The sequence below is a fragment of the Mus caroli genome, unplaced genomic scaffold (genome assembly GCF_978045245.1).
Source record: "Mus caroli unplaced genomic scaffold, Mus_caroli_1 scaffold_2, whole genome shotgun sequence".
Taxonomy (NCBI): domain Eukaryota; kingdom Metazoa; phylum Chordata; class Mammalia; order Rodentia; family Muridae; genus Mus; species Mus caroli.
In genome coordinates, this window is record NW_028227257.1 from 107,574,386 (window position 1) to 107,593,110 (window position 18,725).

The 18,725-nt window shown below is 44.6% G+C and overlaps 1 protein-coding gene and 1 long non-coding RNA gene across 2 annotated transcripts; both read right to left on the minus strand.

The window, feature by feature from the left end:
* Positions 1-935: 935 nt before the first annotated feature.
* On the minus strand, positions 936-10,769 carry LOC115030386 (uncharacterized). Its single transcript, XR_003835977.2, has 3 exons — positions 10,360-10,769; positions 2,209-2,333; positions 936-1,353 (listed from the first exon to the last, which is right to left on the minus strand). It is a non-coding gene; the product is annotated as an uncharacterized LOC115030386 (long non-coding RNA).
* Positions 10,770-16,591: 5,822 nt separating this feature from the next.
* LOC110306177 (peptidyl-prolyl cis-trans isomerase A) lies at positions 16,592-17,331 on the minus strand. The gene has a single exon (XM_029474190.2). The coding sequence runs from the start codon at positions 17,290-17,292 to the stop codon at positions 16,798-16,800; it is 495 nt and encodes a 164-aa protein (XP_029330050.2). The 5' UTR covers positions 17,293-17,331; the 3' UTR covers positions 16,592-16,797.
* Between the last annotated feature and the right edge of the window lie 1,394 nt (positions 17,332-18,725).

Sequence of the window (18,725 nt, forward strand, 5' to 3'; positions counted from 1 at the left end):
CTCTGAGGCAAGATGTTAGAAGTGGCCCTGCAAATTGCTACTGTCCATAGAGTGGTAGAGAGAAAGGCCCGAGAGGTCGTGGTGATTTGCCCAATTCTGACTCCACGTGTTCTTGCAGCAATCACTTGGCAGAAAAGGGCAAAGACGGGGATGACTCTGGGGGATTTTAGTGAGGATTCTCCTAGGATTCCTTCCGCCATTATTCATCACTTTCAAGCACTCCACATGACGCATCAGTCTGCATGAGGAGCTTTCATGCGTGAGAAAAGCTCCTGGCTCCTTGAGCCTTCTGTCTTCTGCCACCTCCGAGTGTCAGGAGGGTGATGGTGTTCTGTACGACATAGTTGAAGTGGAGGCTATGAGTTCTCCTGCCTTCAAATGGAGGATTATGTAACCAGTGAATTTGTTTGTCTGTGGTGAAAAGGGATTAAAAATTATTTCAGTGCAGGGATGCCATGGAAGAACTTTTTTTTTTTTTTGAGTCAGGATCTAATGTATCCCAGAATGCATCTGTGATGGTTTGTATATGCTTGACCTAGGGAGTGGCACTATTAGAAGGTGTGGCCCTGTTGGAGTAGGTGTGGCCATGTTGGAGTAGGTGTGCCACTGTGGGCATGGGTTTTAAGACCCTCAGTTTAGCTGTCTGGAAGCCAGTATTCTGCTAGCAGTCTTTAGATGAAGATGTAGAACTCTCAGCTCCTCCTGCACCATGCCTGCCTGGACGCTGCCATGTTCCTGCCATGATGATAATGGACTGAACCTCTGAACCTGTTAGCTAGCTCCCAATTAAGTGTTGTTCTTATAAGACTTGCCTTGGTCCTGGTATCTGTTCACTGCAGCAAAACCCTAAGGCAGCATCTCAACTTGCTATGTAGCTGACAATGATCTTGCACTTCTTTAAAAAAAACAACCAAACAAACAAACAAACACAAAGGTGCAAAAAAAAAGAGGTTGATTTAATTTTTGTATTTGAAAGAGAGAGTGTGTGTGTGCTGCACCCTTAAAGAAACACGACTCTCCCTTTTCCAACAGCCATAAATTGTCAAGAAACAGCTCCTCTGCTAGAGGTGGAAGGAACCATGCTGGGATTTTGTTTGGCTTGATCTTGTAAAGGTCTTGCACGTGTAGCCACAGTGGCTGGTCTCATAGGCAATGGCACTGCCGAGTTTAGCAAGTGTTTCACGGCAGACATCCACGAACACTGGCTTTCACAGTCTTTCTGCTCCTCTCGCCTGTGATGATTGCTGAGCCGGGAGGAGTGTGATGTGGATGTTTCATTTAGAGATGAGCACTCTGGATCCTCTTCTCCCCTGCATGTGACTAGTTCTTTGTTTCTGTATTAATCCCCATTTACTGCAAAAAAAAAAAAAAAAAAAAAAAGAAGAAGAAGAAGAAGAAGAACAAGAAAAGCTGCTTGTTTGATGAGGGCTGAGAGGGGCACTAATCTATGGACAAAAAGATAAAAACTTAGTGGCATTTCATTACTATGTCCATTTAACCAAATAAAATTATTAGGTTCTCTGCAGGTTTTGTTGTTGTTGTTTTGTTTTGTCCTTTTCTTGTCCCCAGTTAATACTACTAGGCATGAGTTCTGCCTTGGGGAGCAGGCCTCAAATCTAATTAGAGAGTGGTTGGCGACTCTTGTAACACTAGCACTGTTACTGTGTCAGTGAGCCTCTCTTGCCAGGCCAGTCATTATTGCAGCCTGGGGGAGGGGGATTCGACAACTGGGGAGCACTGCTCATTGTCTTTCCCTCCTGGTGGCACACATAGAACTTCCAGCTCTGTGAAACTGGTAGCTGGTCAGGACAAGACTTTCAGTTCAGTACAAGCGAGTCTCCTCCATGCCCTGTAACTCAAACATGGGATGTCTTCAGCCATGTGGTTTTGCCATCAAGAACACTACCCGGTAACCTGTAATTTGGGGGAGAGTTTAATGAGACCCCAATGGTCAACAACTAGAAAAAAAGGCAGCAAATACCTGGCATTGAGCTTTTTATTTGATAGCCTTCGGAATCTGTTAGAGGGTAACCCCATTTAGATTTCTTTTACAGATGTATATATGCATTTTATGTAGCTTCTACAGTGATAAGTTCATATATGACTTGTTCAGCGTTTATTAGTGTTAATTATCCCTCCCCATAATCCTCTTCTATCCTTCCCACCTACCCCCACACTCCATTTAGTCCTTCTGGTTTTGTTACTTACCTTCCCCACTTCGTACCATCTGCAGTATATTCCACTCCCCCGAGATACTGGCCCGTACTACTTGGCAGACATTGACGAGTCCTCCCATTTCAACGCACATATCTAAGTATTCAAAGAAGGTATCCCTATATGAGAGAAAATGCAAGATGTTTGTCTCTCTAGGTCTGGGTTAGCTCACTGAGAATGATATTGCCAGCTCCATCCAATTACTTGCAAATTTAATAATTTTAATTTTTTTCTTAACATTGAATAGTATTCTGTTGTGTATATGTACCACATTTTCACTACCCAGTGGTATATGTGTAGGTTGTTTCTATGTCTTGGATATTATGAATAGAGCAGCAATGATCACATGTCTTAGTGAGGGTTTTATTGCTATGAAGAGACACCATGACCAAGACAAGTCTTATAAAGGACATTTCATTGGGGCTGGATTACAGGTTCAGAGGTTCAGTCCATTATCATCATGGTGGGAAGCATGGCAGCATCCAGGCAGACATGGTGCTAGAGGAGGAGCTGAGGTTCTACATCTTGATCTAAAGGCAGCCAGGAGAGGATTTGTCTCTTCCACACTGGGTGAAGCTTGAGTACTAGGAGACCTCAAAGCCCGCCTACACAGTGACACACTTCCTCCAATAAGGCCACACCTTGTGATTATAGCATTTCCCATGGGCCAAACATTGAAACCACCTCAACAAGGATGAGCAAATATCTCTGTGGCAGGATATAAAGTCCTTTGGGAATATGCCAAGGAGTATTGTAGCTGGATCATATGGTAGACTTATTTTTAATAGGGGTTTTGGAAGTTACAGTTTTGGAACTGTACAGTTACAGTTCTGGGAGTTTAGTTCATTATCATCATGGCAGGAAAGTAGGCAGACATGGTGCTGGAGAAGCAGAGTTCTCTATCTTGATTGGCAGGCAACAGTAGACTGAGAGCCACACTGGGCATAGCTTGAATATACATGACCTTAAAACCCACCTCCTCAGGGATATGCTTCCTCTAACAAGGCTACCTACTCCAACAAGGCCACACCTCCTATGGCCAAGCATTCAAACACATGATTCTACAGAGGCCATACCTACTCAAACCACCACACTAATCGTGGCTATCAACTTCACTGCATCTGGAATCAAGTAAAACACAGCTGCTGGGCACTCCCGTGTGCAAGACACTTTCTTCATCAGATTATTTGAAGTAGGATGACCCAGCCTAAATGCGAGTGGCCCCTTCCTGGGGTCCATATAAAAGGACATGGAGGAAAGAGCTGTTGCTTTTTTTTTTTTTTTTGCCTGCTTGCCATCAGTCTTGCTGGCAAATTCATCTACTCTGTTGCTGTGGCATTCCTTCACCATTAGAACCAACTTCTTCAGAATATCATGTAGACTGAGGACCAGAAGCTCTCAAGGAGGACTTCATGCTTATGGTGCCAGTCTGACACCATTGAGACATCCATCCTGGATCAAACAACTACTGGATTCTTGGCCTTTCCAGTGAGATATGGCCACTGTTAGACTACCAGGATCACACCCTGTAAGTCAAGCTGGAAAATTCCGATTGAATGAATATATTCTATCATTTCTATTTCTTTTTTTTTTATCAGTTCTATTTCTTTAGAGAACCCTACTAACTGATATATTTTATTTATAAAATATTTTGAGGCTATTGTGAATGTTATTATTTCCCTGTTTTCTTTCTTCTCTTTGGCTGGCCTGGGGACCACCTGGGATCTACCGGCCTCTACTGGGTTAGTTAATAAGGACCATCATACTTGGCTTCATCTAAGCACTTTGGGAGTTGTACCTTTCTTCCTTGGGCACAGTTATGTATGATGTTTAAGATTAAATTGTAAGAGGAACGGTGTAACAGGAATTAAACATTCTAGCTAGCCCCATATAAAAGACACACAGCCCAGGTATTTCGATTACAAGCTGTAAGCCTAGATTGGGCAGGTTGGGAGCTAGTCTAACTTATTTCCTAGCCATGATGTCCCTTGTCCCTTACTCCTTGCTGTTTTTTTCCTGGTCCATCATCCTCGTGGTGGGTTGCTCCGTTCTCCTGTCCTTTTTTCTTCTCCCCTTTGGTCTTTCCTGAGATCCCTTACTTGATCCTCAAGTCCCACCTTTCTCTACTCCTTTCTCTATTGTCCAATCACAGGCTCTAGCCTTTTGTTCACTAGTTAAACTGGAGAGCAAGGTTTACATAGCATTACCTGGTGTACATGAAGATTTGCTCGTTGAGGACAACCCTAACTTGAGTCCAGTACTTAGCATTTGAATACATAGCAGCACCAGACCAACCCTCTACAGGACGGGTTTGATGGCAGAGGGGTCTATCATTAGTCTATCTTTGAGAGTCTGCTATGGTCTATGCAAACAGACATTAACCCAAGTTTTGCATGTTTCTTGCTGGTCCTCTCCTCTGCTATCTTCTGATGCAGTTCTTCAATGTCTGTCTGATCTACCATGTGTAAATTCTGATTCCATGGTGATTGGGTGTAGGAGATCTTGGGAAGCTATATGCGACCTCAGAAGGTCTGTGGAGACAGGAAATACAGGGCCTGCCTGGGATCCTCGAGGGGAGGGTGGCTCATAGGATAGTAGAGTGGGCCTAGTCTGAGGCATGGAGACAGGGGTTGCTGGAGAAGCTGGGAAGTCTGGCAGTACCTGGAGGAAGATTTCTGAGGCCTGTGGTCTGAGGTAGAGAGGTGCTTACCCCCTGACTTTGAGAAGTGACATCAAAGAGATGTTACTTGAGAAGTGATTGAGAAGAGATGGATGGGTTACAGGGTGGGAAGGAACAGAGCTTATTTGATGGGGGTGGTGGTGGTGGTGGTGGTGGGAGGTCTCAGAGAAGCTGAGATAGGGGTATGGGGTGGGGAGGAGCAGAGTTTACCCATTACCCACCAATTCAAGCGAAGGGAAGTTCTGGAGGAGTTGGTTTGCCAGTGGTTGCTTTACTCATTACTTACAAGTTTTATTGACATCATCACAGATACTTTCTTCAATGGACTATAATCCAGTGTTTATTTTGATGTCTCTGGTTCCAGTGTGGTCAGCTGGGGCATTCTTTTGGATCCTTCTGATAGATGGGTGGTGTGGTTGTAGACTCTTTAATGCCATTCTTTGTACTTTTATCCTTTCTCCCTCAGTTTTCCTGACTTACCAGGACAAGTTTTTCTTCTGATAGTCTCTTGACCCACTTCTTAGAAACATTTACTTCTTTAAGGAGCCTGCCTGCTCCCCTTTGCCTAGGAATTGGGTATTTAGCAAGAGTGCTTCTTACTATTGGGGTGTTATCACATCAAAGTGTTCTCGGGAGACACAGCTAGGAGGTACACTATACTACTTCACACACACACACATACACACACACACACACACACACACACACACACACACGATCTGTCCATATTACCAGGGAACCTCCAAATTCAACCCCAACCATCAACAGTTCCTTCTAGCCCTTCGTCTTTTCCTGGTTTTTGTATTTTTTCAACCTCAGTAGAAGCACACATTTACGAAATGCTAGCGCAGGCGCTCTTACAGCCTCTGTGGTCCTCTGTGCAGTTACCTGCCTTTCTCTCCATGGTGGACCACCTGCTCTCTCTAAACATACGTTGCCTTCACCTAACTAACACTGAAGAAAGAATTCTTCTTTTTCCTTTTCAGGGACTTCCAGAAAAGGTTCCGAGGTGGATTCTTATTTGGTTAATTGGGTTTTATGCTCACCCCTGATTCATTCTCTATGGCTAGAGACATAGAACAACCCGAATGCACAGACCCAAGCTGCCTGCTCACCTTGAGGCCTTAGAGATGGCAAGCGTCCCACCCATATTTTAACAAGCAAGAGGTGTGGCTGAGAGGTGGCTGTCTGAGCAGAAATTAGAATCCTTGTGACAGCAGGGTCAGAGCTCATCCTGTGAGGTTCAAGCCAGTGTCCACTGCACCACCCAGAGAGTCAGTGAACTACATTGGTTGAAGGCAGAAGGAAGGACACTGGGAGGGATAGGAGAGGAGAGCCAGTGTAACATTAGATGCCACAGGTTCCTTGTGTCATAATTGCAGCCCTTAGAACGCTGAAGCAGGAGGATTGCGGAGACTTTGAGGGAAGCCTTGGGATGTGTAGGGAGTTTGAAGCCAATGTGGGCTACCAGGGAAAATCTTGTCTTAAAATCAAAAAGGACAGTCCACATGAAAAATAACATTACTCCAATTTCACCCTCCCCTTCCCTCCCCTCTTCCCCTCCTTTCCTTTCCTTTAAAACTGTAGCATGAGCTGGGCGTGGTGGCACACGCCTTTAATCCCAGCACTCGGGAGGCAGAGGCAGAGGCAGGCGGATTTCTGAGTTCGAGGCCAGCCTGGTCTACAAAGTGAGTTCCAGGACAGCCAGGGCTACACAGAGAAACCCTGTCTCGGAAAACCAAAAAAAAAAAAAAAAAAAAAAAAACCAAAAAAACAAAAACAAAAACAAAACAAAACAAAAAAACGTAGCATGGTTGGGCCAGCAAGATGGCACAGCAGGTGGAGGCACTTACACTGAGCATGATGTCCTGAGTTCATTCTGGTGATTAACTAGGACCCACAAGGTCTGATGAGAAGAGATTTTTCTTATTTCCATGCAAGTACCATGGTTTGCATACTCGCTCCCTCGTTAAATAAATAAATTAAATGTAATCTTAAGAGGAAGATAGAGCATCCAACCAGGGGCGTGGCTAACGGCGCTCGCGGTGACTGCTGAGTGTATGCAAGGTGTTAGGTTTGATTCCCAGCTCCACAAAACAACCTGAAAAGAAACCGGCTCTCTCCTTAATTTTACTATCTGTCTTGAGTTTGTGAAAGTTTCAGAAGGAACACTGGGTCTCTTTTGGCCTCGTGGTCTGGAGGAATAGCGTTCCTATGGCATGCTCAGTAGCCTTGTCATTGACTGTCAGTCCCCTAAATAATATTTTATTTATGCAGAAAGAAATTTTCTTAACCACCACTGCATCTCATCGATATGTTCTGAAAAAGACCGCCTTTTAGCAGGTCTGTTTAATTCTTAGCTTCTTTTAAGTCAACTGTGTCTTTAAGGAGGGCCGGCCCTTTCCTCTTCTCCGTTAGAATGTCTCCATAATAGAATACAACAGTCTTATGCTGCTACCCAGAGGTTTAATCACAATGCAAAAACAACATCGCTAATCTGAACAATCTACATGGATGACAACTCAGTGAAATAACTATCAATTAACAGCATAATTGTCAGTTTAAGTTGCCAACATTAAAATAGGCAATTGTTACTCCAGTGAGGCTTTTGTGATTTTTTTTTTTTTAAACTCACTTCTTCTTCATAGGGTGTGGGCATAGGGCAGGGGCCAGAGTTGAAACATTTAAACTGATGACCGAGTTAATTGTTGTTTTAATTGCTCAATCAGACTCTTTGATTGGTCATTCAGAACTGAAAACAGTGGTTCTAGTTATAAAACCCCTCCCCAGGTGTGGCAGGTCACCCTTGTCTGGGTTTCGGAAACTGTACAGCATCAAGTGCTATGGCAGGTCTGTGTTGTCATTAATCAGGGCTGTTGTAGACAGCTGGGCATCTAGTTCTATTTTGTCCATTAGGATCGTGTCAAACAAACACAAAGACCAGGCTCTATGTGACACCATAGTCCACTTTTGTTGAAAGTAATTTAAAAAAACCATTTTCTAACTACTGGCTGGAAAATGGTCTCAGGGCCTCATGATAGCTCTGTATAGGCTCCCCTCCCTGCCAGCTGCTATAGGTGAGCGGGCAAGGAAGGCTGAGGAGAGCACAGAAGATTCAGGGTTTACTGAGGGAAGGATGCCATGGAAATCCTAAGTGCCAGGACTGCCCTTTGTGTCTGCCTATCTCTTACATGGTTCTTTGCTTGGTGAAACTCAATTTCCTGTCCTGCAGGAGTTCCCTAGAGGTTCTTCCTACAGCCTTAACTCCTGCTTCTACATGGACACAGTACCCTTCATATTCAAAATTGAATTCTACTAGCCAAGCCCCATGATGACAGACCAGCACCAGCCTTTGGCACTGGGCAGTAGCTTTGCCCAGTCCGGAGTGGGCACATTTCCATTTGACAACAGAGTTTGACTTGGAACCTGGAACTAATAGCCACCATTCTCATTGCGGGCCTTGTACTGGAATCCAAAGAAAACATGTTGTTAAATTGGCATGGGCAGAGCGACATGAATTAGTGTCAGCGTGGTCTGGTTGCTGTCTTGGGTCTTTAATACCTTCCCTTTAAAATAATGAGAGTAATTCCATTTTGGGGGATGTTCAAAGGATTCAGTGAGCTGACGCAGGCTAAGTACCTCATGCCTTGCCAGCACCTATAAATAAATGGCCAGTCGATATCAATGCAGAGCTGTTACAGTCTGAACTTGACCTGCCCCTCACACATTTATTTCTGAATGCTCTTTTCCCTGTTGGTGATGCTATCTGGGATGGTTTAGAATGCAGGAGGCAGGGACCGCTGGAGAAAGTACGTTACTAGGATTATTTATGACAGTTATATATATTCATATACATTCCTCAGCGTCCTGCTTTCTCTTCGGATCCCTGGTCTCCTTTGGTGTGGACAGCCTGGCTGTAGACTCCACCATGCCTCCCCTGTCCTCATGGACTAAAGCTTCCTACAGCTATGAGCCACATTCTTATTTATCCTAAATTCTTTTAAAATCAATACAACCTTGTTTTGCTTTGCTTTTTGGGTCTCCATGGGAGGGAATTTAAAGTTTGATTTTTTTTCTTTTAATCTTAGAAGTGTCAATTAGTGTGCCCATTATAAAGTGTATTTTCTAAGTCAGCAGGCTGCTATCACTATGTATAACAACTGTACTAACCATCAATTCATGAATTAAACTTTTCTGTGCAACTCGGTTGGTGTCAGGTGATAGTACAGCCAACATCCTTCATGGTTCCCCATAATCATATCAGTTGTTTTATGTGGTTAGGGTCAGCATCTCAAACATAGCCAGCACTCTCTATTATCCGAATTTAAACAATCATGTTAAACTTGGGGAAGATGGTGAATCCACTTTCTGGGCTCTCTGAAGAGAGAGTGCCAAACAATATGACTTCCAATCAGCTGTCTTAATCAGCTTCTTTAAACGCCTCTACAACACCAGGCTATTGTGCCCTCCCTCCCCCACATCTAATTTGTGCACCTAGACATCTCCAGCTGTGCCGGTGAAGGTCCTCACCTTGTGGTTCAGCCCTTTGAAGGTTACACTTGCTGCTTGGAAGACCTCGCAGACAGGGACCGTTTCATGGCGCCCCCTTTTCCACACCATCTGTCTGACCTGGACCCATTCCAAACACCCGGGTTCTGCCAGCAGAATGGCCTTCCTGCTACAGAAGCTTTGTAATCTGCTAATTGACAGGGTAAGGAAAATTTATATTTGGGTTACAGCCGAAAAGTTGGATGTTTCTTTGATGGGGCTTTAAATGCCGACATATGCTGCTGCCGTGGCTTTTGATTCTAGGCATCTCTGTTGTGCGCAACCGCACGCCCTCCTCTGTGCTCTCTGCCTCATTGAGAACATGACATCTTAGGACAAAAACACCAATGTGACCTACCAGGGAATTAGCCTGTACTTAGTTTACTCATTAGCAATGATTTTATTATTATAATCTCTTTGTAGTAGGAGACAGATGGCAGAGGACTTTGCTTTACTGAACAAGATGCAGGATTGGGCATAGCCTGACTCACTGAATGGCTAATGGCTTCAGCACTCACTCAGGCTAATAAACATCTTTGCACTGAGACAGGGCCTGGTCCTACGTGGGTGCCCTACGCATGTGCAAAGTTTTTGCCATTTCTTTTTTTCTGCACATGGGTGTTGAGGCAGCAGAACTGAAGAGAAGGCAGCAGCATCGTTACACTCCCAACTGTTAAAGATGACAGGTGTGGCTGTTCTCTTTTTGAAATACTGCTTGAAAACCTTCTAATACAGTGTGGTCATATGTATTGATCCAGACTCACATGCCTAGCGTTCTGCCCGGAAGTCATGAGCATGAATGAGCATGGTGTCATCATGTTTGCCCCTGGACTCGGCCGGCTTCTCTTTCCAAGGCAGCCAGCAACCTGCACTAGAGCAATGAGGAAAGATGAGAAAGAGGAGGATTTCTTCCTTACCTTTGAAAACTTCAAAGTTGTTTCCAATCTGGTTCTGATGATCCACGTCTCAGCGCAAAGCACACATAAAGGTCTAAAATCTGCTCGCTGATCGGAAATAGTTTTTAGAAAGTCAGATTTAATCCCACGAGCCAAATGATCACTACCAACAGCGATCAGGGAAAACCAAAGTCCACGGCAAACTCTAATTTGGCAAATGCATAAAAGGTTCAAAAGAGCAGAGGTCTCATTTACATTCCTGGCTCTTATATGGGATTTTCTTCTGTATTAGTAATTAAAGGGTGCAGGCTATGGAGCGCAACTATATCACATAATAGCCATCGGGAACAACTAACAACTTCCTTGAAGTAACGCACACTAGGGTGTTTATGGTTCGGTGTCTCATGGACTCTCTTTGATCTAAATTAGGATTCATTGGCAAACTCACAATAGGCTCCACATGTACCCCTCTCAACCTCTTTCTTTTAATCATGGAAATTAGAGATGGAAAATATCCATTAAGTCACTTAGTCCTTTCCCCGCCAGGGTGAAATTGTTGCCTGTGATTCAGGGGTAGTGCTCAGTCCAGCTTAAACGGAAATGTCTCCTGGGATATGAAACCTCTTGGTTTTATCATTTTCTTCTTTCCCTTAAAATTCAGAGGGGGAAAAATATAAAGCAGAGAAGAGCTTCCTTTCCTCCTTAGGAGTTGAAGGTAGTGATGATGCAATGGGCAAGTGTTTGCCTAGTGATGGCTTTCTGGGAATCACCCTCCTGGTGTCTCAGTTCCATTACTTGTCACCTGCACAGATGAAAACGGCCCTGTCTCCAACTTGTTTTTCTCTTCAACTTGATGGGATGATCCAGATCCTGAACTTCAGCTTGAGCAATAGAGCACTCTAGGCTCAGTGAAGGAAGATGAGCCGTGGAAGGGAGAGGCTACTTATTTTAAGCTCCATGGTGAAGTAGTTATAAACTGCACAGCCCCGGCTGAAGCGTAAGGTCACCGACACAGTGTGAGCTAATGACTGGATTGCTGCCTAGCTTGTGAGTGGCCTGTTGCATATTTTTATACTTTGAACACTTGGCATCCGAAAGAAATGAGACGTGTGTCATTACACAATGAATTCCTTCTCGGACTCATATTCAGCAAATGAAGGAAGATTGTCACCCAGCAGCTGTCTGCAGCTCCAGCTGTGGAGGTCAGTTTTGAGGGAGTGTCATAAGACCCACTGACCATGTCTGCGGTGGGCTCTCTGTCTCCAGAGATTTTCTCTTATCTCTGGTGGGTGAGGTTCCTCTATGAGACTTGCATTTTGGGTTTGTTTGATAAGTTCTCATATCTGATAAGCAGACACTATCTAAAATCTGATAATCAGACATTTCCGATTCTGATCCGGATGTGTAGTGTGTGATCATTCCCATTACAAGGTGGACATTTTCCCTCCAAAAGTCACTGTTGGCTTCAGTAAATAGCTGGTTTCCCACAAGCATTTGGAGTGGGGGTTCAGGATTGCAAACCCTGGTGTGATTAAGGGTGGGGCTTATCTACTTACTGTAGAAAGCCACAGCATGTTCCTGTTGGAGAATTATGTCCAAACATGTGGCTCCTACAACATACAATGTTTTTCTAAGATAATTCTTATTATAACTATTCCAAAGGTGATGAGAGATAAGGAGCCTTTGAATATATTAAAAAACAACCCCCCAAAACAAAACAAAACAAAAACCCCCAAAATATCAGGGGTTGGGGAAACTACTTGTGTGATGAGTTGCCTGCTTCCAAAGCATGAGTAGCACCCATGTAAACGCTAGGCGTGGTGGTGGTACACACCTGTGCTGGGGAGTCGGAAGTAGGAGGATTCCCAGTTTGCTGATCAGACAGTCTAGCTGAACTGGCTATCTCCAGATTCAGGAGAGACCCTACCTCCTAAAATAAAGTGGAAGGTTGACCAGATGTCCAGCACTTCCTGCCAACCTCAGTCCCATCCTTGGCACCCACGTGATGATAGATTACCGACTCCCACAGTCCTCTACCCTTCACATACGTGTGGTGGCATGTACACTCGCACATTCATACAACTGTACAGGTGAGTTTTTGTCAGCTTGGCTCATCTAGAGTCACCGGGGAAGTGAGAACTTCAACTGAAGAACTGCCTCCCTCTGACTGGCACGCCTATGAGCCCTTTCCTTGATTGCTAACTGATGTGTGAGGGTCCAGTGCTATGGGCCATGCCCTCCCTAGGCAGGTGGGCCAGGGTTGTTTAGGAAAGGCAACTGAGCAAGTCCAGGAAAAGCAAGCAGCTTCCATCCAGCTTTTGTGTTTCAGATCCTGCTTCGAAGTTCCTGCTTGAATTCCTGCATTGGCTTCCCTTCACAACAGACTGTAAGATGAAATAAAATATCCACACCCCAAGTTGGTTTTGGTCAGTGTTTTATCATAGCAACAGAGATACTAAAACATCCCTCTCCAAAATGAATGCATAATTGAATAAATTTATAAATAATAATGAGGGGGTGTACAGTTGCAAAGATGCCTGATATCAATCTCCAACATCCATGTACACACTCAACCCACCCCACACATGAACACACATGAACAGGTAACACACAAACACACACATACACACATCAAAAAAAAGTCAGCGAGAATCTACTGATTCATTTTTGGTATTGGATCCCGTACTTGGTCAAAATCTCACTTGTTAAAGCTGAGATGGCAGAGACTACTTATTGTAACAATTGCTTATAGTTTTTAGCACCTGGGTTTTCCATTTACCCGAATGTGGAGCAGTTGTGGTAGGAACCATGCCTGTGGGGGAGGGGTGGGGCCCTTTAAGGTTCAATCCCTTTTCCTCCCCAGTGTGAGGACACAGGGCTGAGGGCCACATTCTAGGTGTGGCTGGAGTATGCCTCCATTTCAGGTAATTTCATGGAGCCTCCAGCGTAGGACCTTCCTCTATGTCGAGTGTCTATACAAGAAAGCTGAAAGGACTCTAGCCAGCCCAAGCATGACAAACATGGCTCTGGCAAGCCTTGCCCTTCCCCTGTTTCCTCTGCCTTGCTAAAAACCCTAAGGTTACAGTCCTAAAGCTGGCCACCAAGGTCTATTCCTCATTTGGCCACTTCCTCCTCCTGAAACTGACTACCAAGGTCCAGCTATCAAAATATTGAAATCTAGCAACCAAAAGCCCTCTTTTGCTCACTTACTTAATAACATGCCCGATCAAAACAAACCAACTCATTCTAACATGGGGTTTCCCTTTACAAACTGCTATTTTCATATGGGCCACATCTGTCTCCTCTCTATCCAGGGGCAGTCCTTTGTCCTCTGGGACAATACCTCTTCCTCCCTCTCCCTTGTTCCCTTCTCATCCTCTATCTCCCGTCTTTGTCTCCGATTCCCTGCCCTTTGTTCCTTGGGGGCAATAAATCTCCTTTGTGCTGAGACCTTGGTCTTGGGGTATCTTGTGCCAGTTCTAACCAGTCCTTCCAAAAACAGTGTGTTGTCACTGTGGTGAGTCACTTGCTCATTACTAATCTTAACCCTGACTTGGTAGATGCTTAATGTCTTGCTAAAGTCTAATATTTTGGTTTTGGTTGATAACCAATGTTAGCTCGCATGTATTCTTCTGAACATGATCTTTAAGTGTTGGGCAACATGCGTGCCTGGAAGGACCCCTAAGTTCACAGATTCCTAAATTAGTGATTGGCTAAGGTAACAAGATGGCTAGAGAAAGAAAGATGCTGGGCTTAGTTCCCCATCGCTGCTCACAGCAAGCAGGGACTTGTACTTTCATTCTGGGCTTTACTGAAACCTCAGCCAAAAGCTTAGGATAAGTATTCATCAAACAAATTCGAGGGTGTGTGTGGAGGGAACCAGAGTCAGAAGCTCCAGGCAGAGGTGCAAACAGACACACAGTACAGGAAGATGAATCCCAGAGCGGTGTGTATAGCAAGAAATGGGGTGTGTGAGAGGAAACAGGCATCTGTATTCAAACTTCAGTTATGATGTGTAGAGTCGTTTTTTCCAGTGAGCAGGGTCACAATGACGTCATAATTAACAAGTGGATAGTCATGTGTCCCGCGCTGCTGGCTAACACACTTGTAGAAGCCACAGGGCCCTAGCCCAGGACAGGTGCTCCACAGAGACCTGCAGGGTTTTCCAGCTGTTCTGGCTGCTTTTCAGGTATCTTACATCCCACGTGGGGTCCAGTTATGTGGATCTCTGGCTCTGATCCTTCAGTTTAAGGATAGCCTCAGAAAAGGCGGGTTAGCGGCTGAGTAACACTCTGCCAGGGAGGTTGCTGGTTTGCTCCTCACAGTTAGCTATATTGTCTTCGGGCAAAAGTCAACGGCGAAGCCGGTCTTACTCAGAGGAACCCTGTACTGTGTTTATTTACGCCTCTACCTGGACTCATGGTTTTCCACAACCCTTGTGTTTATTTTGATGAGGTAAATATTGACTTTTGGCAGCGATCTCAGTAGGTAAAGGTCTGGGCTGTGGCTCAGCAGTGGCCTGCGTGCTGAATATTTGTAAGGCCCTGGGTTGGATCTCTAGTGAAAAAAAAAATAGCAACAGCAATATATACCCAAACAAACCCACAAAATTATGAGATAAATACAAGGGTATAATCTAATTCTGTCTGAAGATGACTATGAGAAATTCCTAGGAGACGCTTTGAAACAAGGATCTTGTATATACCCTATGGTTTAAGGCTGAACCTTGGCCTCTGTGGGTTATGTTTAACAAGTGATAGTTGAGGAACACAATTACAATTAAGAAACTAAACATTGTAATGCTCTAGGGGATTGTTCTTAAAATAGTGGAAAAAAATTCTTTTAAAGTTTTGAGACCCCTGATAAGAATATAAAGCCATATATTTAAATTCCAAGTTTGACTTCAGGACTCCTATAGCAAAACATTTTTAAAATTACATTTTAAAAATTTAGTGTGTGTGTTTGTGAATGTGAGTGTATATGCCTGTGTCTATGTATCTCTGTATAGTTGTGTGTATGTGTGTGTCTGACACACAGGCCATTAGCTTTGATAGCAAGTGTCCTTACCTACTGAGCCATCTTGCTAGCCTCTCTAAACATTGTTTTTAAACATGAAAGGGAGGGACTTACATCTTGTGTGTATGTTAGTGTGTCTCTGTGTGTTTATGTGTGAGAGTATGTGTGTGAGAGAGTATGTGTGTGTGTGGTGTGTGTATGAGAGAGAGAGAGTATGTGTGTGAGAGAGAGATAGTGTGTGTGTGTGTCTGTGTGTGTGAGAGTGAGTACTGGAGTGGGTTGTGGGGATAGAGTGTGGAGGTCGGAGGATGACATTTAAGAATTCATCTGGGTCACAGGGATTGAACTCGGGTCATCAGCCTTGGTAGCAAGTGTCCTTACCTACTGAGCCATCTTGCTAGCCCCTCCAAACCATTTTTAAAACATGAAAGGGAGGGAGGGAAATTCGAAAGACTTAACTCTCGTGTTTAGAAATTATGAACATACTATGTTTTCAAGAAAAGGAAAGCTTATCTTATGAAAGGAAAAAGGAAATGATGGGGCCGGCCCGTGTGGACCAGGGCATTGGACGGAGCTGTGTTCCTGGCTTTTCTCAGTGGTGTATGTATTGTAGTAGTTTAGTGTGATTGCTTCATAAGGCTCCTGGGGGCCCCGGCTGGCGGTGTGGGCTGCCGTTACTCTAAATGCCTCCCGAGAGAATTAGCATCTTTGCTTTTAGGTAAATTTACATCCACATGGCTGAGTTCTCACTGTTACACCATAATGAGTGACAGATGTGAGGGACTTGGCTTCAGATTCCATCCAGGGTCCCTTGTCCTTCTGCCTGGCATAGACATTGCCACTGCATTCCTGTCCCTTTTCTCTGCTCTGGTTTCTCCAAATCTGGGACAAATTGTTACAATAATATTGCATAAGAATATATCAGTCCATCCATAGATTTCCTTATAACTTTTTAATATCAGTTTTTTTTTTCTGTTTTGGATATTGAGGCTTGTTATGTAGCTCAGGGTGGCCCTGAACTTAAGATCTTCTTGCTTCTACCTCCCAAGTGCTAGGACCCCAAGCCTGCACCACCATGTTTAGCCTTTATACCATGTATTGATTTAGGCCGTGCAAGTGGCAGATTTCTGATTTGCCTTTGCCGTATTCTCCTGCCACTCCCAGTTGGTCCAGGTGTCAGCATCCCTCTCCTTTCTTCCCCTTCCCCTTTCCCTCCTCCTTCCTCCCCACTTTTTTTTTGACAGTTATTTAGTTTTTATTCATAATCATAAACTTAACTTTGCAATCCAGCTAGACTTGAAGGGGAATGAGGAAAATATGGAACCCAAAGAACTTCAGTGATAGCAGAGATTACAGGACATTGCGAGCAGATGGGGTAGGGATGCTCTCCTGAGCTACAGAAGGAATGGTTTGATGGGTAAAACGCCCGCAAGTCAAAAGAAATTAGAGTTGTCCACAGTCGGAAATGGTGATCTTCTTGCTGGTCTTGCCATTCCTGGACCCAAAACGCTCCATGGCTTCCACAATGTTCATGCCTTCTTTCACCTTCCCAAAGACCACATGCTTGCCATCCAGCCATTCAGTCTTGGCAGTGCAGATAAAAAACTGGGAACCATTTGTGTTTGGTCCAGCATTTGCCATGGACAAGATGCCAGGACCTGTGTGCTTCAGGATGAAGTTCTCATCCTCAAACTTCTCCCCGTAGATGGACCTGCCGCCAGTGCCATTATGGCGTGTAAAGTCACCACCCTGGCACATGAATCCTGGAATAATTCTGTGAAAGGAGGAACCCTTATAGCCAAATCCTTTTTCTCCAGTGCTCAGAGCTCGAAAGTTTTCTGCTGTCTTTAGAACTTTGTCTGCAAACAGCTCGAAGGAGACGCGGCCCAAGGGCTCGTCATCGGCCGTGATGTCGAAGAACACGGTGGGGTTGACCATGGCTGCAGGAAGCGGCGAAAAGCGACAGTGGCGTCTGCAAAGCCCTTCCTCCCCACTTGATGGCCTTTGCCTCAAGCTGTGGAAACTAAGACTTTCTTGCCTGGCACTTATTTACTCCTGTTGGTTAGATTTTGGGCAAGTTTTTCCACAAATGGGAAATTTGAGATGAAATTGGGTAATATTTTAAGAATTTCTCCCCACGACTACTAGGTACCACTGTACTCCTGAGCTTCCTCCTGGGAAAGGGTGGGTGTGTACCAGTCTCCATTAGGGCCCATGATCGGCTCTGGTGGAGGAAAGGGGAGCTGTGTCTTCAGGGATCAGTTAGGTGGGCCGGTACTTATGGTCTGATAGAAGCTTCCGGAACATAAGTGCTTTTAAAAACATTTAAATCCTGAACCTCAAAGACCTTATGCTCCACATCCACAGGAGGCTAAACCATGCTGCCCAGCTACACACTGAAATTGCTGCACTGGCTGTCTGAATGAGGACATCTATATGTGCTCTTGGGGCATGGCCCCTGCCCAAAGCTCCTTACTGTGTGTGTTTGGTCCCTGTCCCTCTGGACTCTGTGGGGACACCCCTCTTTCCTTCACCACCTGAAGAGTGGCTCCTACATTGGCAGGGGTGATGATTGGCTGTGCCACCCTGCTGCGGAGGCTCAAGCCTCTTTTAGTTTTGCCTCTTGGAGTTTCTTTTCTGCGCCCCTGGGATCCTTGACTTATCTGGAAGCTTTGAATCCTAAACGGATTAAGTATTTATCTGCCACACACTGAAGTGACCTGGGGTCAGTTAACTCACCCTAAGCCTGAATCACCCACTGCACAATAGGGTTGCTATATAAAGTTAAACAAGGAAATGACCAAGGTAGGCATGTGCAAACCTCTCTGGATGGTAAGTCATCATCTCCTCCTCTTTCTCCCTTTCTTTCCCCATCCTCTTCTCCCTTACACTGTCCCAAAGGGACCCAGTCCTGCTTGCTCCCAATCAGTATGTGCTCGTTCCTTCAGGATGACAATCTCCGCCCCCCCCCCAAATAATTTATTTTAGAAACAGAATTTCTATAATTGTATATAGAATTATACACTGTGAATTAGAGTGATGTACTATATATTGAAATATAAAAAAGATAATGTGGCTGGATTATCTGGATTAGTCAGGGTTCTCTAGAGTCACAGAACTTATGGGTAGTCTCTATATAGTAAAGGAATTTGTTGATGACTTACCGTCTGCAGTCCAACTCCCAACAATGGTCAGTAGCAGCTGTGAATGGAAGTCCAAGGATCTAGCAGTTGCTCAGTCCCACAAGGCAAGCAGGCGAAGGAGAGAGGGAAAGAAACCAGGTGACAGAGAAAGGAAAGACGGGAAACTCTTCCTTACCTGGGGATTGCGAACACACACACACACAAATTAATTTTCTTGAGACAGGGTTT